General features: G+C 40.9%; 1 protein-coding gene across 1 annotated transcript in view; it reads right to left on the bottom strand.

Annotated features, from left to right (window-relative positions):
* Positions 1-19,273, bottom strand: part of EIF3H (eukaryotic translation initiation factor 3 subunit H) — an 86,466-nt gene extending 67,193 nt beyond the window's left edge. Inside the window, exons 1-2 of the mRNA XM_063173302.1 lie at positions 19,130-19,273; positions 455-611 (exon numbers count right to left, since the gene is read on the bottom strand). Coding sequence (XP_063029372.1) covers positions 455-611; positions 19,130-19,249 — 277 coding nt within the window. The 5' untranslated portion in view covers positions 19,250-19,273. The remainder of the gene's footprint in view (positions 1-454; positions 612-19,129) is intronic.
* Between the last annotated feature and the right edge of the window lie 4,722 nt (positions 19,274-23,995).

Here is a 23,995-nt window from a genome sequence, read left to right as displayed (position 1 = left end):
ACTTCAAGTTAGCCAAAGCCTCTCAAAACTCACAAAGCTCTGCTCTCCAGATTTCCAATGAGTACTTAATGCATACAATTAAATCCACAGAGAGGCAATCTATGTGCCAAGCTACATCCAGATGTATATGTGCGCACACACGTACACACAGCCATTTCCATAAAAAGCTTCAAAGTGATTATGAATTACAGACAGGAAACTAATGTAACTTCCTCTGTGGAGTCTCATCCTAAAATAAATGTCCATATCATACAGTATCCATCCCCTATAACTTCCCTTATACAGAAAAGCTTTAAGTTGGATTTTAAGGGCAGCACTCCAATTAAACATTGACACTTCAACCCAGAGTAAAAAATCTGAGTACAAGGTTCTGCTCACTGTGAAGGAAGAAAGGCCTTTACAGCCCATAGACATCTTCTTTTTAGTCTAAGTTTTACAACACTTTAACTATTACCTTCATCAAAGTCTGCATCATCCTCTGTATGCTGAGGGAAAGGGAAGCAATTTGTGATTTCCAGTCTGTCATCCACCACAAGACCCAGCAGCACGCCTTGAACCACTTCATTCCCCTGTCCTTCTTCTTGGTAATGTTTAATGATCTTTAACACAACCTAGAACACAAAATGATAAAATCATAATATGCAATGCATTGGTTTTGTCCTCAAACCTATGTATCTGGAATTTTAAATTTGTTGCATGGTTTAGAGCTGCAAGGCAAGTGAGCTTAAGCACCAGCAATTTTAATACAGGCTGAGGAACAGACAGCCATCCTAATATTACAGGGAAAAAACAAGACCATTAAATAAACCATCAAAATGCAGTTATAAATCAATTTTTTGAAACACCATTCTAAAATGAAATATTGATCCTTTTTACTTTAGCTTGTTGCTTTAACTGTGAGCTTTTAACAGTATCTTGCAGATCCAATAAGCCCCCTCTTGAAGGAAAGAGGGCACAAAGAACTAACAAAACATCTTAAAAAACTATGCAGAAACTGGTAGGAATTTTTTAAAAGGTGCAGATCCCATCAAATTTCAATTGCAATAATCTTCTAAAGTACATCTCACTCAAGTTTTACTTCAGATGATAGTTCAAGTTATATAATGTGAATGGCATGTCATAGGGTATTTAAGGAAAATCAATGATAAAAGAAAAAAATGCACAAATTACTCATAATATTTTTAACAACATAATTTCCACTTCCTTCCTTAAATCTGAACTCTACAATGAATAATTCTCATGAGATGATACTGTAAATTGGAACAGTATGAACAAAACCACTCAAAAACAGCCAGTCATTTGCTAGCAACACTTCATACTTGAATAACGTTTTATACTTGACAAGAACTACAATAAGGTGCAACACTAACCACAAACCTTGACTTGAAAGAACTTATGCTTTCTCCAGTGTAAGAGAGGTTTATTCTACTAAACCCTAATCCATCCATTCAAAATTCAACAGAAAATGTCTGATGATTATTGTTTTCATTAAAGCAATACTACTTTAACATCTGCTGGCAAACAAACTAGTTTAGTAGATTTCAGCTGAACTGCCCTTAGAACAGGCTTTGTACAAGTACTGGCTTTTAGAGAACATTCTGCAGGGGAGGGGGGGGAAGGAACTTAAGCTTGTACTTACACATCAGGAACATATATTTGTCCCTAGCTCTCTCCTTTGTTGATTAGCAGATGTCACTCTTTGTAAAACACCATTAATGTACTGAAGTACCATAACAGAGATTAAATGAAAGAAAAAGGAGAGTAGAAGATATTTGCAAATACACTGCCTTCTTGGGCTAAAATGGGAAAACGAGCTTCATACTTCAAGGCAGGATAGAGAGGGTAAAACTGAAAAGAAATACCCATTTCCAACTAAGTTGGATTTCAGTATCAAACTGGACTAACACCCACTGACTCCTTGTTTATTTACAGTATCATTCATTTGTGCTTCCTCTTTAATCTAGATATACTTGCATTGAAGCTTCTCAATGAAACAACATTTCACTCCAATACTCATTCACATCTGTCACTCAAATCCTTTGCAGCCACACATTTTTATTCAATTTGCTAAAACAGGTCTACAGAGCAGAGACACAAAGAGATATTTTGGTTATATACATGTTATTTCATGGGAAAACAGTAAGGAAATTAGGATCAGTGGGCAGTGAAGCAGTATTTAACAGTGATGGAAACAATACACCAACCACCAGTTTGAGATCACCTGGGCGTAGCAGATGAATATATGAGTCAGCACATAAATAATATTCAGCTTGCATTTAGTGTAAAGCTAAGGTTTATCACGTATTTGCCATAAGCCCTGTCTTCCACAGCCATGGCATCCCTAACTACCCTGCCAGAACACAGCACAGAGGGCACTCAGTTGTCTACAACTACTCTCAGCATCTTTACAGTCTTGTAAGCTTCACCTTTTCCACTATTTTTCTCGTTTTCTCTTGAGCTCTCTATGCACACTGAGTGTCCCTGTTAATGTATTATTTGTCTGTTTGACTTCATTCCAGGAGCATTTGTGACACAATGCCAATTTGCTGCAGCGTTTCTGATGATAACTGCTCACAGAAAGCAGTCACAAATGAAACAAGCATGGGCTGTCACAGAGTATCAATGACTTTTCAGAGGAAGAAAACTAGGAGTTCAAAGTTCTTAAATGTTAACCAAATACCCCAATACACAATGAAAAGCCTGCACTTTTCAATCTCCAGCCTGAAGACCAGAGCAGACATTATCCAGGGAGACACAGACCCCAGGGATTTAAGCCTACCTGCAATCTCATTTTCCAGCAGAGTCTGAGAAAGGGAGCAGAGAAGTTCATGAACTCAATACTCCAAATTTCACAGCCACTAGGACACTGCAGAAGTTTGTGTTTATGACTGCACTGGAGAATACATTAGCTACCGAAATCACTTATAAAAAGATGCATCCAACGACACAGGATTTTTGTTTTCATTTTGTTCTTTGTTCTGGACAGTTTTATTTAGCACTTTAGACACCAGTCTTTTGTACAGCAGACTCTTCAGCTCAGATTGAAAACCCTGCCACCAAAACACTACCATATGACCAAGCAGGAAATGTGCTCTGAAACTTGTATTTCAGTACCAAAAACAGATCTGCAGGTGTAAAGCAGAGCTACTTCTCTAGTAATAACATCAGCTACAACACTAAAAATGTAATTTCCATTTGTTTGCTATTCTAGATACAGCAGGAAGAGCTGACCACTATGCAAACACCAATGCCATAACATTTCAATACTTCATACTGAATAAACCACATATACTCAAGAAAAATGAGCACTAACTTGTATCTAGATATTTCCTAAAAGAAAAATATGTTATGTTTGTGAAGCATGGGAACAGAATCAGAGCAGTTATATTAGTCTGAAAATAAATGTAGTAAATGTTAATATAAATAATGCAAGTAATGCAGCACATTGAAAAGTATCAGTTTTTTCCAAATAACACTTAAAAAAACTCCCAAAGATATTTAAATGAACACCAGTATAAGCATCTTTCAGTCAATGCTGATTCACCTTCCTAACACCATTTATAATTCCTATCCAATTATTCCCCTAATAGGAGATATTGCTCCTTTGTACAAGCTATAAATTGTTTTAAATACCCATAGACCCTTCACTGCTATGCCATAGCTACACAAAATTAACATTTATCCAAACCAAACCATTTCAACTGCTGCTGTTACTAAAGTAATGCAGCTGGCCAGCCAGGAAAGGTTATGTTTTTAAGGAGAAAATGTATCAAATAACAAAAAATCCCTCTGATTTCTAAACTCTAATATCCTGCAGACAAGTCAATAATCATATGCAGCACGATTTAGTAAATCAGCATGTAAGAAATATTCAAGTACATAATGACTCTTCAGAAAAGAATATACAAGTAATTCCTAAATAAAACTCATGAGTCCCCCAGCCTTGTACATTCAGTGTTCAAAACACCAAAGTAATTTAATCACTTGGAGTAGCCATTTATCAGATTTTAATGACCATTAATCCTCAATTAAAAAATAAAAAAAAACAACTTTGCAATTCTGCAGTGCTTCTAATTTCCAAATCTTCAAAGCACTGTTCAAACATTAAGAATAAAATTAAACTAAAAAAAATTAAAAAAAAATGTAAAAGCCATTCTGAAACTATTAAGAACATCAAAGATACATATTTTAACTGCATACTGCCAAATTTTAAATTGGGCTACATCCCAACATAGTGGCTAATTTCAAAAGTTTGTACTTCACTACAGAAATACATGTAACAGGAACCTACAGCTGAAGTATCATGAGCCTTTAGGGGAAAATTCTGTGAAGATCCCACTGTAGGGACATGAATATACCAAGATGCACATTTCTGCATTTATCTAAAGAGAAACAACAGCAAAGCACTGAGGATTCATTTACAGCAGTGTTCCAGAGAGCTGAATGTCACCACATTGAAACCAGACTGCAGTACCTGTGCCCTGCCTTGCACATGTGAAATCAAACAAGAGAGAGCTCCTGTTAGCCCAGCGAATACATGATACAGCACACTGATCTACAGTCTTAAATTAAGTATTTGTATCTTTTTAAATGCTTAACATTTTTTGCCACCCAAGAAAGCTTTGTGGTCACAACCACTGGCATCAATTGCCAGCATCTGGGGAGGAGGATGGGGAGGGAGTCTCTGGGGGCACAGCCGGTGTCAGCACTGACTGGCTCACTGCTCCCAGTGCTCAACACCGTGACACTGTGACCCACAGCCAGCCTGGCAAAAGGGTCTCAAAGCCGTGACTGCCAATCATGTGTGACACACTTTGAATGCATCCATATCACACATGTGCCTTCTCCACACAAACCCTTAGAACTCAAACCATGAACTTTTATTTATCACTGTTTCAGCATGAGCCATTTTACTTAAACTCCTAGCATAAACCAGATTCAAAAGAGAACTGATAACACAGCTTTGTAAATGGACAGATCACAATGCTAGTCATTACTAACAATGACTCAGGCAATTGTGTTAACCTCAGAGCTGCCTGGAATCAACATCTTCTTGATATACATAAATGGTGTGTATATGTATGGCATATATGCCACCTCTGGATAAAGAGTTGAACTGTTTAGCAATTAATATCCACATGAAGACATACCACATTTTACTGTAATTTAGTGTCCATGTCTCCTTCTCCAGGTAGCCCTACACCAAAAGCAAATCTACAGCTGGTGATGTGCTGAAACAACCAATTAGCTATGCAAAAATGAAATTTAATTACACAGTTCTGAAATACTCAAGTAAGGATGGAATAGCTTTGTTTTTAAACAAAGACTTGGGAAAAAATACAAAAACCCTAGATATCATGAAACATGAGCAATGTTAACATTTTAATAGCTCCAGATGAGGTTTTTATACACTACAGATAAGTGCTTATCCTACAGTTACAAAAGACAAGTTCTGGAAGCTGACCAAAAAAACTTGCCTTGAGCTGATTTGTCTCCTGGCTACAGCACCATTTGATAAGACAATAACAGAGACTCTCAACTTTCCTGCCAGGAGAAAAGGAACTCTGAAGTAAATTAAAGATATTACTGCAACGATTAACATTAAGAGAACATATGTCTGATACACATGACACACTCTTCCAGATGATTAAGGAGACAGATGTTTACAGACACACATTGGAAATTCCACGTTAATCAGGGCAGTGCACAGAAATGGGTTCTAGAAAGCACTGTGACAGATAACATGTCAGAAGTAAGTACAGAATCAACAGGTTGATACCCTGGTCTCAGAGCTGTTGGATATGAACCTTCATGGCACAAGACTTGCCACCACATAAAGTCATGGCATGAGCCCAACACCAAGCTGAGCTGAGTGGCTGACAGTCCTGAAGGACAGAATGCCATCCAGAGGGATCTGGACAAGCTCAAGAAGTAGGCCACAGGAACTGCATCAGATTTTGTAGGAGAAGGGCAGGGTGCTGCACCTGGCTCAGAGCACAGGCTGGGGGCTGGATGCACAGAGAGCAGCCTTGGCCAGCAGGACTTGGGGTGCTGCTGGATGTGAGGCCGGACCTGAGCTGGCACTGGGCACCCCCAGGCCACAAAGCCAAACAGGTCCTGGCTGCATCCAAGGCAGAGGGGGCAGCAGGTCGAGCAGGTGACTCTGTCCTTCTGCTCCACTCTCATGAGATCCCACCTGCAGCGCTGTGTCCCGCTCTGGACTCCCTGGTGCAGGAAGGCCATGGACCTGTTGGAGTGAATCCAGAGTAAGCCACCAAGCTGACCAGAGGGATGGAATACCTCTCCTGTGAGGAAAAGCTGAGAGATTTGGCCTTGTTCAGCCTGGAAAAAAAAGGCCTTGGGTTGACCTGACTGTGGCCCTCCAGCACCTGCAGGGAGCCTACAAGGATAATGGAGAGGAATTACAAGAACATGTTGTGACAGGACAAGGGGGATTGGCTTCAAACTTAAAGAGAGTGGTTCTAAATCAGATATTAGAAAAAATGCTTAACTGTGAGGATGGTGAGGCACTGCCACAGGTTGCCCAGAGAAGCAGTGGATGCCCCATCCCTGAAGGCGCTCAAGGCCAGGCTGGATTGAGCTCTGAGCAACCTGGTCCTGTGAGAGGTTTCCCTGCCCATGACAGGGGGGCTGGAACTAGGTGATTCTAAAGATCCCTTCCAACCCAAACCATTGTATGAAACTAAAGATTAGAGGTGAAACTGAACTTTGCATGTTATACTAATCTCAATAAATATGACAATTTCTACTGATAAACACTGAAGTCACTTAAATGCATATTCCAGCTTATTTGCAGAGATCTTTGAATTTTTCTAGATTCTCTTATTGAACAGGACTGCATTTTTGACCATTTCTGACATGATGGATGTCTAGACATCTTTTCTTTTCTTCTTCATACTTAACTTTAGAATAAAAATTCTTAAAGCTCTTAGACCAATTTTATCTCAGAAGAAGTAAAAGAAAAAAATTTAAAAATAATTTTTTATTAAGACCTTCAACATCCTAAAGTAATTATTTTGGCAGATGTCTTCAGTTCTAACTATGTTTGGTGGCCAAAAAAAAAATTTAATTCCCTGAGAAGTAATCAAAAGCTACTTAATCTAAACATTCTGTTGAAAAACCTAAGGCCAAGACTGAGTAGACTTAAAAGCAAGGTAACTTCAGAAGAATATAGTTCTGAACAGCAATTTCAGAAACAACAAGCCTTAGCCCTCACTGTTCTATCTAGCAAGTGTAGCAGTCATTCTTTGGACAGAAGACCTCAAACGTCCCACAATAATTTTCCTTTATCTTGACTTGCTAGAGTCAAAACAGCAACATTTATGAAGTCTTTGTAAATCCAGCTCTTGGAATAGTAAGCTTACATTTTATGTCACTCAACACCTAATTCAACACCAGATGTTAAAATCTTATTTCTGAACTTGACAAAAATCTGGGGCTTAAAAACAATAATTACATAGGAGCATAACAGAACGTTGCATGCAATTTCATACCATCTCAATTGGGTGCAAACAGCAAAATATCCTTTTGACATGAGCAGAGGTTTCTTAGAGCTGAGCCTAAATTCACCAGCAATGAACAACGTGCACTGATCTCACGTGGGCCTCAAGCAGAGAATGTTACATATATTTTTTACACTGAAATTATAAATTATAGGAGTCTGTCAACTTTGTCTCATGTAGGTGCTCAGCACCAAACCATTCTGGAAACCCATGTTAAATTGAACAGAAAATTGTCCACCTTGAATATGGGGGGATGATACTACATGCTTCTGTACTATATTAATATTTTTGAGTATTAGGAAGCACATGAGAAGCATCCAAAGCTTTTTGGTCTCTGGGTGTCTTATGACATCAGTTAGTACCATAACACTTGCTTAGTTTGTAAACCTCAAGACTTAAATTATTTAACTGCAAGAGGGAATATCAGTAACCTTTCTGCTCCACAATATCTACATGAGGCTAAAGAAAACTACCCAAATCATAACTGATTATTGATGTAACAAGTCTCTTCTGTCACTTCTGCTTGGTTTAGGAACCATTTCTCCCTGTAATGACAGGAATCTAGATGGTTTTCCAGACTACCTCTTGCTTACAGCCATCTCACTTTCCTTCAGCATTTGGTTAGGGTTTCTTTCCAACAGGACAAAGAAGGTGATAACACCCATATACAGCAATAAACCAGATATAACATCCCTTGTCACTTTATTTCAGTATGTGGCTGACTCAAAGCACAATTTTTAGTCAGTGACTGGCCAAGAGGCATTTTGTCATTCTTCCTGAACATTAACTGCTTATGTGCACTGTCTGGAGCGTGGCTGAAAAAGCTGTACCTTGCTTATCCTGAAGCTTAGTCTAGAAAAAAATAGACATTCTGTTTATTTTTCACTTTCTGAACACTCTTGCACAGATTATGTGTAGCTCAGCAGCATGCTCAACACGAACTGCAAGCAAAGCTTCAACCACCACCGAAATACCCCACAGAAAACACTTGTAAAGCACCTGCTCTTTCAGTTGCTTTATTTCTTTTTAAGAAGAATTCCTTCCAAACTGCTGTGACTCGAGTGCTCTAGAATTTCCCGAATAGCAGGAGGGAAAACCATTCTAACAAGACGGGGGCCTCCCTACAGGGACACAGCCTGGCTGCCCCTGCCAACAGCGCCCCACTTCCCGTCAGGGTGGCTGTTCCCACAGCGCAAGCCCAGATCCTACCGGCACTGCCAAGTGACTGACACACAGGCTGTTCACTCACTGCAAGCAAGCTTTGCTGCAAACACAGGTTGGCTGCTCCCTCGTTCTATTACTGGGACACTTTCAAAGTCAGAAAGATTTTTTTAAAAAATCATAACTTACTTCAAATTACGAAAATTACTGATTTCATGTAAAACCAGACACAGAACATGAAACATTTCTCAGTACCTAGAACTAAAACTGGTTAAAATCCAAAATATAAAATGGAATAGACAAACTGAGACAAGACTACACAGGTAGGTGGAGTTCAGACAGAAGGACTGAAATAGTACAGACACCAAGGCTGTTTCTGCACAAGTTCAACATCAGAAGGGAAGATTACTGGGTTTTGGCTAGAGGCGTGTTGGGTTTTCATAGGCTGTGGTTTTCCTTGACTCTGCCAGGAATTTACATTCATCAGCTAATGTCTTGTAGGTATCATGAAATATCTGTTTAAGTCATTTATTTACTCATGTCCAAGTGAGCTGCTTGTTCTTGCAAAAGGAAGCAGTTAAACACAAACTGCAGCACATCAAAGGAAAAACTATTTAAACAGTGGAGAAAAGCAAAGGTTATTAAAACAGAAAAATACTGAATGTTAATCAAGGTGTGTGTTACCAAATAGACCCATCTCTTCTTCATTTTTGTCCCACTACATTTGAGTTTTACAGTAGTTCAGGCTAACAATCATCTCCAGGGTTAATCACAAGCCATTAGAACACTTTAATATTGCCTCAATGTAACAAGAAATGCAGAATTACATGTGCACAGCCATTGCTGTGCTCACATGCTGGTAAAACAGTTCTCTGCAATGCAAAGTTTCATAACACATTTCACAGCACATGGATTCCTGCACATTCCCATGGAAACCATCAAGGCCACAGGCACTGCAGAATCACTTCCTCATAGAAACCCTTCCATAGAACAGCCCCAGACCTCCTGGTGCAAAGGCAGGGCATTAGACATGGCCAGCACACTGACAGGAGGCAGAGATAGGGATGGGATGAGATTAACATCAAAATTCTGCTGGTTGCAAGAGGGATGGAGCATTTCCCCAGGACTACTTAGTATATTATTTCTTCTATTTCCCAAATCTCACTGAACAAAACACTTTTGAAAACATTCAGTAGTTCAGGCAGTTTTTGCAAACTGCCAATACAATTCATATTTATTATTCTTACTGAATTCAATATCTAGCCATCATTTCAAGAATGAAAGCTAGGAATATATTCCTTCAGAGCACAACATATGGAAATTATATACAAGTGGTATAGACAGGCACAGTTTCAACATTTTCTGCTCAAAACACCAGAACTTTGTATTTATCCTTCAGCACACAGTGGATAAAATGTTCTGTGTGTTAGTGAATACCAGAGTTCACATTCATGGTGCACAAGGAGTGTATTGCAAGTACAAGGTTTTCTTCAGCATCAACTTCTAGCAGCTTCCTACAAAAAGATTTAAAGATGACAACCAAAAGCAGCAGTAGCAATATTTAACAGCCTATTCTTTAATCTGATTGTGCCAGACTGCTACCATTTTGAAGTTGAAGAAAAACTGCAAGACAGTTACTCTTATCTATTTGACCTTCAAAAATCAGCAAAGGCAGACCTAGATGGGGATGAGGGAGTGGGAGTTCATCTGAGACTACTGATCTTTTCCAAAAAACATACCCTGCACAACAAAACTGGAATATGCTACTTAAGGGTGTGTCTTCAAAGCATGACTTCCATATGCATTCAACAGATGCTTCCAAGTAACCAGTAAAATCCCTACTGGAATGACTTCCATTCCAGTAGGATAATTTATAACTTTTTGCACAATGATTTTTTCCACATTGAAACACTCAGCCTTTCTGGCAAACACTTGGTTATGTGCTAAGGGGCTGCAACAGAGACAGATCCTCCTAGTAACAGCTAGTGCAATCCAGAGAACCAAGCCTGCATGGAGTCTCAGTTTTCCTGCTGACTTAAAAGTATAAAATTGAGAGGGGAAAAAAAAAGCCCAAACCATGAACGTCAGTTATTGCTTCAGCTTTCCCATCTTTCGAACAGAGATTTGCCTTTGTGTCATCATCTGAACACTGCCACATGAAAATCACTTCCAGCAGAGTTCCATTTCTAATAACAGCTACTGTGACAAAGAGATTAAAAACAACCATTCGAAATTTTATCACTGAGAGTGCCAATGGAGAAGGCAGTATGGCTTTCAAATTGCTTCCAAGGAGTGATGACAGCTGCAGTAAATATCCTACATCTCATCTAAAGCTGAAAAAGCTTTAAAACGGCTAATTTTCTTTGCATTGATAATAATGTAATAGTAAAAAATCCCAAGACCCAAGTGCTCAAAACTCAGCCCTAGACTGAAGAAGCATTTTGTCAGACTCCACACTTTCCTCAGGTAGGCACAAAAAACCCCCAAATAATGATAAGTGATTTACACCTCCATGTTCCTAAACATCAAAGAACTTGCTAAACAGAAAGGGGTATGAACACTGCTTCTTGCCCAGATATGGGCTCCAAGGAACAGGAAGGATGTGCAGCAAACACACTGCAAAGCAGGATACAACATGTGAGCAGAACAAAGGCAAAGACCAACAAGACTTACATGCTCAAAGCAACATCCACACACTCTCTGTCCAGGAAAAAAACCCAAATATTTACAAAAGAGAATTAGCCTGTTATTGCATGCACAAAGCAAAATTTAGGCACATCTTCAAACTCCAGTGAGTAAATAAGCCTGTCTATTAACTTTAAAATTTGATAAAGCCAAAAGAAATTAATAGAATGCTTATCTGAAATAAATATCCATACACAAGTCATTCAAAAATATTCCCACACTTATGCTGAAGTAACTTTGTGTATGCACATTAAAAAAGACATTATCAAAGTTAAGCTCTACTGCCTTTGTTTTGGATTATTGAATAATCATACAAAATACTAACAAGAATATTTATTATATGAGCCTAAAATTTTTCCATTTGTACATTAACAATTAATTTACTTTCCATTAAGCTGGTATGATTTTGTTATGTGGTAATGTAATTAAACTGTTATACACTGTTGGTAAAGTCAGTATCACATCTCTGCAATCTTAATGCTGCTGGAAGTATTCAAAATAATATGAAAGAAAAGTATGCTCAAAACTATACCATCACTGAGAAGGTATTTTGAGCTTGTGTGTAAATATGGAAAAACAACATCCAAAAGGAACCATATCCAAAAAATATCTCTGGCAAAGAAAGATTAATGATAAAATACTATAGCAACAATAAATTGAAGATATACCATCCTTTTTCAAAGATTAGGGGACCAAAAAAAGTTTGCTCCTCTTCCTACAAGGTCTTTCATACAGTCTGTAACATTTATTTAAAAGGTGGAAGAAAAAGTCCAGAGACTGAATAGGGTCTGGGAGGTGTTCATTTCATACACACCACCAAGGGCCTCTCAGTATCTGTACCTGCTGGGTCTCTCCCTGGGGCCTGCAGTTCTGTGTACCCTTCTCTCACCCACACACACTGAATGCCAGCTGCAAAGCTCAGATTTTTTTACAATAAACTGAAAACCAAAGGAGAACATTTAACAATGTTCAGTGTGCAAGCAGACATAATGCACTGATTGCACTCAGCAACAAAACCATCACTGGTCACCTCCCAACACAGAGTCAAAGCTAACACCAACCAGCACAAAAGGTCATGATTATTACCTGCTGCATTTTAGATGGGACATTTTAATCACTAAAAGGTAGGAATTTATTTGAAAGATATCTGATGGAAATACTCGTCCTCAGTATCAACACAAACAAAAAGGAACCACAAGAGCACGATCTGCTGTTTTCACAGGAGCTATGAATTCACAATTACCACGCCAGAGACCAGTTTGATATGCACATAAGAGGGCCAAAAATCAGAGAATTTGAACTGCTAGTGACAGCAGTGTAGAGGGCAACACATTATTCCTCCCTGCATGCAGCAAAAGAAAAGCCTGTTTTGAACTAAGATTTTCCCCTTGAAGTCTTAAAGTGTAACACTGCTGAAACATTTAAGGCACCTCCACACTCAGAGTAACTCCTTTTGTCAGCACACAAGTTTGATGGCATGAAGCGATACCAGATGTTGCTGTTCCAAATGCCTCACCAGGGTACACTTACCATGACACTTAGGAGATGCTGAGTGCACCACTGCACTCTTACAAATCATTTAAAGTTTGTGCTCTGCCAGCACATATCTCCTCCTATCCACTGACAAAACACTGAAATTTGCATTCTCAGAACATCATGATATGGGTACTTTACCAACTGCAGTTCAAGAAATTTCACTAAGCCTGAAAATTGTTATATTCCAAGGAGGTTCTTGCCCTTTCAACTTACCAGCACATATTAATGCTTTCTCTTCTGAATTTAAGCACAGATTATATGTCAGAAGTTCCCTTCTGGGTTAGATTCATGCAACTCATTGTTAATACATGAAGATTAATAGAATATAAAACAAAGCTCTACTGTCTTCTCCATGGTTCAAGGTATCCATGAATACATCAAGCCAGTATTCAATCCACACACCAACTCTCAGAGCCAGCACAATGTCATCTAACTCTTTAGGGAAACAGGTCAAGGAAAAGTCAACAAGATTAAACTTCAAATTAAAATTCCATTTTAACTCCTTTGGAAGAAACACAAAATACAATACAGCCTGAAGGATGTTAAATCCTAAAATACTCCTCTACAGCTCTGCAATGTCAGAAACACTATAAATGACAGCAGGCAGAGCCCACCACTGTGCATTCTTGCAAAGTCTTCAGAAAGGGTAAAGAAGGAAAAAAAGAAACACAAGAAATGCTAGGGAAAGCACAATATTCACAATTCAAGAAATGTCAGAGATTTCAGCCAGCTCAATACAGGCTTCACCAGTACAACAAAATTACAAAATTTACTATGGAAATTGATTCTTTTCTTTCCATAATGTCAAAAGTTGTCATTTTTAAAAGTCCTTACACAAACATTTACAAGTCTTAGAAACTGATTTTCAGTAATCATGGTACCTTATTTCATTTACTGTGGTCAAACATATCATCCTGAAGGGCTCCTCCCTACAAACAGCTGAGGATACAGTCCAATGTATCCAACCCCTTTATGGCAAAAATGGATGGTAATTAAAAGAATGCACAAGTGTGACAGTGTTCACAGGGGTCCAAGGATGAGGGAAGAGACAAGGATCTGACTCCATGTTTCAGAAGGCTTGATTTATTATTTGATGATATATATTATACTAAACTACACTAAAAGAATAGAAGAAAGGATTTCACCAGAAGGCTAGCTAAGAATTGAAAAGGAAGAATGATAACAAAAGCTTGTGTGTCAGAAGAGTCCATGCCAGCTGACTGTGATTGGCCATCAATTACAAACAAGCCCATGAGACCAATCACAGATGCACCTGCTGCATTCCACAGCAGCAGATAACCATTGGCTACATTTTGTTCCTGAGGCCTCTCAGCTTCTCAGAAGAAAACATTCTAGGGAAAGGATTTTTCATAAAATGTGTCTGTGACACACAAGCCACCTAAATATCACAATTATGAACAGAGCAACTACTGAAAAAGAATTCAAAAATTATCTGAGAGATTTTTTGAACATGTAGACTCATATATTCTTATCTGTGTTATTGCAAATAAGTAAATAAATCCTCTATATATACTTACCATAGATAAGAATACAGAGCACTAGGCACACCAGAGCATCACCAAATCAGGGATGATGTAATGAAGCTTGAAGTAACAATCTTTGATTAAATCACTCGTATCTGACCCAAGAGAATGTGGCACTATAGCCCCACTGGTGATGGTGATGCACACAGGCAGACAAGGCCTACAACTTCTAACCATCCCCTTGACATATTTATGTTTTGGCCAATGTATGTTTGCATTTACTCCAAACAAACTTACAAAGATATCTTAAGGTGTAGTAGCAATTTGTTATTAGTATTGAGGGTTTTGCACATTAGCAGTTATGAAGATATAAGAATAGAAACCTACATAACTTTTGCTACTTCCTACAATATGTTAAAATTGTGTGCAATGGACATATGTGTAAAAAGAAATCACATGCAGTGGTTGAGTAAAAAAGGAAGCATCATTCCCATTAGTGAAATGATAAAAGCAATGCACATATGAATGATTAAGCATGAGCTAAGGATCTTGTTATATTACTTTGCACGAGCCATGCATAAGCAAACCCTTTTCAGTCAGCTAACACTGTTCTTCAGAACCATTTCTGGGTGTGTAATTTTTTGAATGTGTAAATAAATGCAAGGGCAAGATTTAAAAAGAAAAAGTAATTTTGGAGCTTAAGAATTTAGTTAGATGAATTTAGGTAATTTTCCCTTCTTTCCTAGAATACCCTCAGGCAGAAGCTTTGCAGAGAATGAAACACCTTCCCAGTAAAAACACAGTCCCTTGTAACTACTCTAAAGGCAAATGTGATTCATAATAACACTTATCTGGCCTAGCAGCACACCTGTCTTGCTAAGAGTTCCCCACCTCCCATCCCACAGCTGCTATTTTCCAGAAGAAATTTTCCATATATCCATCACCCACACTTTATTGGTCTGACACAACCCACAATCCACCACTGGTTTTGGATATTAGTTCAATTTCTGAATGACACCGACTTTGATGCTCATCATGTAAAAATGCTACTTACTTACCCTACCAAATCATATTATGCCTTTGAATGACACACCAGTTCACTTCTGCCTTCACAGTTCTCTATGTTGCCTGATATCACTACTAAAATCATCAGAAATGCATAAATATGCCAAGGAATCCTCCACAGGTGCAATTTTAGGCAGTGTGGTAGGGTTAGAAGTTTCACTAGGGAAGCATTTTAGAGAAGTCTCCAAGACTTGATGGAAATCTAGAATTTTCTGTTAACCTAAAAATCATTCAAAGGAATAATTATTTCTTATGTCCTAAAATACATCAGCTTATAGATGAAATTTCTTAGTGAAGGAAAATACTATAATATCAGTGAACCAAATCTGATTAATTTTATCAGCTGAATTACCAAATATTTGGTTACCATTGAAGAATTTCCAGAATAGAACAAACCAGAGTCCATCAACACCTCTTGCAAAAAAAAAAAAAAAAAGTGTAAGCAAATTATGGTAAGCAAATTCTGTATAATTATTTCTGACAGCTTGTAATAATTATGGAATCAGAGAACTGTTTAGCAAAAGATCCCTTAAGATCATCAAGTCTCACCATCAACCATGAAATCACGTATTTAAGTGCCACATCTACACGTATTTTCAAACACTTTTGAGGAATGGTGATTCCACCACTCTGGGCTGCCTGTTACAATATTTAACCACCCTTTCAGCAAAGAAATTTTTCCTAATATCCAACTTAAACCTCTCCTGTACCCACCTGAGCCCATTTCCTCTTGTCCTATCACTGGTTACCTTGGAGAAGAGACCAACCCCACCTGGCTGCAGCCTCCTTTCAGGGAGCTGTAGGGAGTGACAAGGACTCCCCTGGGCCTCCTTTTCTCCAGGCTGAACACCCCCAGCTCCCTCAGTGCTCCTCACCTGAGCTGTGCTCCAGCCCCTTCCTCAGACATTCTCCAGGCCCTCAAGGACTTCCTTGTAGCAAAGAGCCCAAAACTGAACATGGGGTTTGAGGTGCAGCCTCACCAGTGCTGTGTCCAGGGGACAGTCACTCCCCTGCTCCTGCCCCAGGCCAGGATGCCACTGCTCCTTCCGGACACCTGGGCACACCCTGGGCACACGTGGCTGCTGTCAACCATCACCCCCAGGCTCTTTCCAGCAGTCACTCTTCCCCAAGCCTGGGCACTGCTGCAAACAAAAGCTCTCTCTGAGCTCCTTGACTGGAGAAAACATGATGGAATATCCATTCAAATTTGACAACAGGAAGCAAAGACAACAGGATATCATAGGTGGCACTTAATCTGATCTTTTTGTCAGGATGGTCAAAAACAAATTCATGAATTCTTACATCTCACCTGAAGGAAAAAGCACATTTTATAATGTGCTTCTGGAGGCTAATTTTTTACCCTGCATTTTCCAATTTCTTAGATAAACCAGACCACCTATACCGGAATCCATTTTCATTCCAAGTTTATTTAAGAAGTTGAACAGATTAAAATAAGAAAGAAGTTAACTCTAGAATGCCTTATCTGTACCAGATTTTAAAAAGAGGCCCAAGAAGCAGACATTGCTGCACCATTACATATTAAGGTAACATCCTGACATTCAGATGTTCTTTTCATTACAAATATTGAGGGTTTTTTAACTTTATTATTCCTCTGAAACACCAAGCCTTCTAAACATATCACACTTCTATCACACTCTCACACAGAGAGACTACTGATGCATCTTCTATTTTGCACTCACAGACTCCAAAGCAAGGCACCTAAACATGCCTCTGCTTTCAAAGCAGCCCCACTTGAAGGGTTAATTGTGACACTGCCAGGAGATGGGACACCACTGAGGAGAAAGAGATCACCAAGTCCCCTGATGCCCTCCTGAATTCACAGCTCTTGGTGTGCAATCACCCTGGCCATCACCAAGATGAGGAGGAAGTGCTGTTACTTTGTGAGAGCAGACATTTAAACCAGTGAGGTATCAGGAACACTTCAGAAGAACTTCAGTAAGACATCTGAAGGACTTCTAAAGCAATTCACATTGTTGGCATAGCAAGCAAATTTATGCCAACATTTCTCTCCATCACAGATGTCACAGAAGTTTATGAACCAGTGTCAATGTCCTGAGAACACTTTGTCTAGGAGACATCTGCAGGAGGTGGAAAGTTGAAAGCTTTGATAGTTATCAATAAATCACCTCCCTCAGTACTGACTCCATGTGAGAGGCACCACTGTGCTGTACCAGAAGAAAATACAAGGAGAGGGAAAAAAACACATGAAACAAAACAAAATCATAAGCATTTGCTGGACTGTCAGAAGCAGAGCATCAGGTCAAAGCTGATCTGAATCAACAGCAGCTCACAAAGCAGATTATATGCCTGATAAAGAAAAACCAGGAGCAAATAAATCAAATTTACCAGCTGTTATCAAAGTGTATGGCACCAGCCTGCAGCAGGAGCAGCCTGCTACCCACTGCTGGCATTTTTGGAACATTTCACAACTGGTCAGTTTTCACCACTCCTTGAAAATGCTCCATGCACCAAAGCCACAGGCACACAGATAGCTGGACACAACAGGGCAGAAAAAATGTGATTCAGACTTCCTTCTTCACAAGACCTATGACACACAAATAAATTATTCTTCATCTTCCCAAATATTTACTACACTGTATAGCTCCAGGATAAGAGCTGAGAACTACTACTAAAAATGCCAAGCAGGCACCAAAGCTTGTCTCAAAACTATGATCTTCTTTCTCATAACCAGGGTGCCAACTCTCCCCTTCACACTCCAGCTGTACAGTGTTCTGCTGACACCTGGCAAAGATGATGAAGTAATAAAACAATGTTTCTATCCTTAAGAAGTAACTTTTTCTCCTTGTGTCACTAACAGTATTACCAACTCTTCATGTCCTGAACCAACACATAAAGAAGCAGCAGCAAAGCCAAGAACCAACTTTAGCAGATGCTCTTCCACTTTTGGCCTGCACGGACTGTCTGTATTAGGAAGGCTCTGCTCTCTGCTAAGCCACTTCACCCCATCAGTTTGATTTATTTCTCACTAAGCAAAGGCAGGAGGTTCTGACAGCCCTGACAGAGAAGGCAAAAAGCACAAAGGGTGAGGGAAAACCCACTGCGCTTCTCAGCTCTTACACCTGCGGCATTTTCCGGGTATTTGGTACGAATGTGAGCTATGAAAGCTGCAAAGAGCAACTCCGAGCACAGGGACGGCAGAACTGAACGGGGGAATGGGACATTATAGACAAATCACTCTGCGCTGGCCCGGCCTTGGCTGACACACCAGGGACGAGCACGGGGAGCCTGGGCACAGCCGGGAAGCCGGACAGGGGTAAATAAGAAGCCGGGCACAGCCGGGAAGCCGGACAGGGGTAGGAAGCTGTACAGGGGTAAATAAGAAGCCCGGCAGGGGTAAATAAGAAGACGGGCAGGAATAAATAAGAAGCCGGGCAGGGATAAATAAGAAGCCGGGCAGGGATAAATAAGAAGCCGGGCAGGGGCGGGAAGCCGGGCAGGGGTAGGAGTAGGAAGCCGGGCAGGGATAAGAAGCCGGGCAGGGGCAGGACGCCGTTCCTGCCCCTCGAGAAGCGCCGCTCCCGGCAGGACACGAGGCTCCGCCGCGGCACCGCCCCACGCACGGGCCCCGCCGGCGGCTCCACGCGGCCACCCCGCCCGCCCCCCGCCCGCGGAGGCCCCGGGCCCTCTGCTCACCAGCCCGTCGATCTGCACTTGCTTGACGGCCGAGTCCCCCGCGGCGGCGGCTTTGCCTTTGCCCTTGGAGGCGCCGAAGCCGCCGCCGGCAGCGCCCGAGCCCTCCTTGCGCGACGCCATGGCTGCCCCGCACGGCCGGAAAGGGAAGCGCGCCACACCGGAAGCGGCGGCGCGGCCGGGGCGCTGCGCGGCCAAACGGCCCCGGGCGGGAACGCGGAGCGGCGAGCGGGGGGTCCGGCATGGCGGCGGTGCCGGCTCAGGGCTCGGCCCGGGTGTGCCCGCAGAGACTGGGCCTGGGGCCTTGTGCCAGCTCATCCGGCATGCGACAGCCGAGACAGCCTTCCCTGCCGGCTTTCCTCTCCACAGAATCATTTACATTGGAAAAAGCGCCAGGATCATCGAGTCCATCCTATGAGCAAACATCACCTTCTCCCCTACACCATGGCACTGAGTGCCCATCCAGGCGTCTCCTAACACTCCATCGATGCCGACTCCGCTCCCTGGGCAGCCCATTCCAGTGGTTAATCGCCCTTTCTGGGAAGAATTCTCCCTGAGGTCCCTGAATTCCCAGCCCTGGACTGCAGTGAGGGCTCCCAGCATGGCGGAGGAGACTCTAGTCTTGGATTTTCACCTAATAAACCTGCAAGTGTTGAGGGAGATGTACTTCTAAGAGATTTGAAGGCTTTGTGTATTACCTTTACAAAAACCAAACTGCTGTGGAGTGACGTGAATCTCTGTCCTCAGCATGAATAACGAGGCATCAGTGCAAACTCTTAACATTACACTAATCCCTGAACTATCAACTTCACATGCAATTCTCAGGAATTGTTTGTGTTGCGTTAAAACAGTTGCTTTTGCTGCTTTATTTTGTTTGAGGTTGGGTTTTTTTTTGTGTGCTTTTTTCTAATTTAATTTCAAACTCTACTCTTCAAATTCTTTCTGAAAAATGCAACGTGCTGTGAAAGGCAGCCCTACCAAACCCCCCAAATCTGTTCAGACACTTTGCCAAATATGTGACTTCATAAAAATTTATCTTTTCAACAGTGTAGTTAACAGTCATTTCTACTTAAGGGTGAGGAACATATTTATCAACACCAATATTAAAATGTATGTGTATTTGCCTGCAGCCACAGACCCAACATTTGCTTATTCCTATAAAACAGTTCTAACATCACTTAGAATAGTCCCTATCAGTTCCTTGCATTGCTGCTGGAACAAATTCAAGCAAAGAATCCAGTATAATAATAATCCCAGGAAGGCAAAATGTATCCTAAATGCCACTGATATCACTGACTAGAACTGCATTGACCCTAGGAAGAAATCTGGACACACAGCTCTGCTAAGGACACCTTGTGATAGATGTCTAAAGGAGGGTATGATGAATCTCACTTCACATTTTCCATTGGGAAAATAATTCTTAAATGGAGATTGAAGGGGAAGTTCACAATGGCAGCATCACTGAGGTAAATAGGGCCTGTGCCCCAAAGAGACTGAAGTGCACATGCAGTGGGATTAGGGGTTTTTTCTACGAGCAGTTTGTAGAGAGGCTGATGCAATAACAACCCTGAGCTTCAGGGCAGTGTGCTGTGGCCAGCAAGCTCAGCCATCATGTAGGTGTTGAACATTTGAGTCCTGCCCTTAGGTTTCCATGACTGAAGGCTGCACTCCCACTGGCACTGCCTTTTGATGTTTTTCTAGAGAATGAAGTTGTTTAATTCAATGTTATTATTTCACTTAGCTGTTATATTAACATGAATATCCAGTTTTAACTCATAATATAATAGAGTCATAGAATCATTGAATATGCTGAGTTGGAAGGGACCCCTCAGGATCATCAAGTGCAGCTCTGGCTGCACAGGACATCCCCAAGACTCACACCATGTGCCTGAGAGTGTTGTCCCAATGCCTCTTGAGCTTTGTCAGGTTTCATGCCATGACCACTTCCCTGGAGGGCTGTTCCAGTGCCTAACCACCCTCTGAGTGAAGAATCTTTTCTGATATCCAACCTAAGCCTCCCCTGACTCAGCTTCATGCTGTTTCCTCGTGTGCTGTCACTGGTCATGAGGGTGAAGAGATCAGTACCTGCCCCTCCACTTCCCCCACTGAGGAAGCTGTAAACTGTGTGAAGTCTCTCCTCAGTGTTCTCCAGGCTGAGCAGACCAAGTGACCTCAGCTGCTCCTCATACAGCATCTCCTCAAGGCCCTGCATCACCTTGGTTGTCCTCCTTTGGATGCTCTTTAATGGTTTAATATCTTTTTTACACTGTGGTGACTGAAACAGCCCCCAGCACTCACTGAGGTGAGGCTGCCCCAGCTCAGAGCAAAGCAGGGCAATCCCCTCCCTTGCCCAGCTGGTGATGCTGCCCCTGATGCCCTCAGGACAGGGTTGGCCCTCCTGGCTGCCAGGGCACTGCTGGCTCATGTTCAGCTTGACATCACCCCCCAGGGCCCCTTCCATGGCGCTGCTCTCCAGCCTCTCATTCCCCAGTCTATGCACAGCCAGGGCTGCCCTGTCATGGGTGCAGAATCTGACACTTGCCCTTGTTAAACTAAATCTGGTCAAATAATTTCAATTAAAGAAAACAAAGAGTAGGAAGCAGTACTGTGGTAATACAGTGATTTTCAACTCCCATCCATGGACTGCTGGAGATGTGTGGAATACTTCAAAGATGTTGTTGAAGGGTATTGAAATAGGAAAACATACCTTCTGAAATGCACAGTGCTTTAACACTGGCAAATTCTTAGGGATCTGAAAAAGAATGAAAACTCCTGGGATAATACAAATGTGATGTATTATCCTGGCCTATGAAATTTCTGAACAGAAAATCAATCTAATTTAAAAAAAAAAAAAACAAAAACAAAAACAAAAAACAAACAAAATCAAACAAAGCAAGACAAAAAAAAAAAAAAAAAAAAAAAAAAAAAACAACTAACCAACAACAAAACCCCAAAAAACTACAAACCCAAAAAAACCCACCAAAAAACCCCAACAAGTAACTACAGCACAAAACATTACCATGTTCAGAGATATTGCTGTGGGCACCCAAAATATCCCTATTCAAGGGACTGGCATAGGGCTTACTACTTAATGCACTGCCAGAATAATTGAGTCAATTTTGTTAATTATGATTAACATGAAAAATGAAAAGCAAATATCAACTTTCTACCTTACAAAACTCACCAAATCACTGGGGGCAAGAGGCCATAAAAAATTTCACTGTTGAAAATTATGAATTCTTGAAGGAGGCCACAAAAAGGATGTCAGTGTGAAGAATTTACAAACGTTGCCCAAGCTACTCAGGAAAACCACAAAACAGAAGACTTTCATCACAAAATACTTTAGAAAATTCAAGTAGTGCACAGTCTCCATTAATCATTTTTAAATTGTTCTCTTAAATCAAAAGACAGCTGGAACCAACCAAAAAACCTTTAATTCCCCAGTCCTGTTTAAGTTAAAACCTTGGTGAAACTGAGATGTGTCATATCCCCCAAAGCACCTCTGCACTATATCAGGGCTATGAGCAGAACTAGAATTGCTAAACAGAAATTATCTGATTACGGTTCAAAGATATAATCCCTTCCAAATAGTCAGACTGACTTTACCTCAAGGGCTAAACCAACTTGAGTTTCATTTGTGTATGCTGCAGGCTAAGACCATGCACCTGAGATGGGCTAGCCTGCAATGACTTGTTACCACTTGGGAAATAGGTCATGTCTGAATTCTGTGTTTTTCTTCCCTGCCCTCTCAGCAATTCCAAATATTTCTAGGCATAATGAATACTTTAATTTCATTATCACAAAGTATAGAGGAATAGGGAAGAATCACTTAGGATTCACATAGCAGTCTGTACTTGCACTGAGACATAACAACACCCAAATACAAACTTGTACAAATAACTAGAGTTGCCTAAAACAACATTAATTATGTTAAAAAAAAATAATTGCTTCCAGTAAAATAATCTCTAAAACTAGGTGGCAAAACTAACACAAACTTAAAATCACCTTGTAATGTCTTGCAGTTTGCAGAAGTTTCAAGTTCAGAAAATCTCGGTATTCTGAGAGAGGTGATATATTCAGGCTCAAGCTTTCAAACATGGCGAAACACATGTGAAAGGCATGAAAGGCTTGTGGCCCATCTCTGTATGACTACACTGGTGACCTTTTTCAGTGTGCCACAAAGGGAATGAGCTCTTACACTGCCTCAGCAGGCCAGTGCACTGCTCACAAATGAAGAAAGAATCCAACACCTTTCCCATGTAAAGCAAGGCTTGTATTTGGGAGGAGTGTAGTGATTTTAAGGCTGTACTTAATCCTCATGTTCAAGTATAAAGCCATTCTACAATAATTCTATGCTTGGCATGACCTCTGCTCCTTTTGAAATCCCTTTCTTGTTTACCTTTTCATAGGAGCCTCTCCTTTACATGCCAGTGCCACATCCCTTTGGGAGAGTGAAAACCCTAATGACAAGAGGTCCCTCTGTGTATCTGAAGGTATCTGTGGTGGGTTAACCCTGGCCAGCAGCCAAACACCTACTCAGCTCTCATCCCCCAGCATCGGGGGAGAACAAAAAGATGGCAAGAAAACCTGTGAGTAACATTTCCAAAGCCATGGAACAGACAAGATCTGTTAAATGCTCATTCTTTTCTTACTTTTGTTTCCCTGCAAAAAAGAGGGAAGCCTCAGGGACCGTCATGTCTCACCAGCAGATGAAGTTCAGCCAGGTGCATGCCTCTGTAACAGTACAGAACCCATAACTGCAGTTATGTTCAGCAGCACTGTCTGCCCCGTGCAGGGCAATTCCAAATTCCAGCCCCAGCCTCAGGAAGCAGCTTTGTGTATAAGCCTTGTGAAATTCAGGAGTTTCAG

Source organism: Melospiza melodia, chromosome 1, assembly GCF_035770615.1.
Source record: "Melospiza melodia melodia isolate bMelMel2 chromosome 1, bMelMel2.pri, whole genome shotgun sequence".
Lineage (NCBI taxonomy): Eukaryota > Metazoa > Chordata > Aves > Passeriformes > Passerellidae > Melospiza > Melospiza melodia.
Note: the sequence above shows the minus strand (reverse complement) of the source record. Positions and strands in the feature narration are given on the sequence as shown.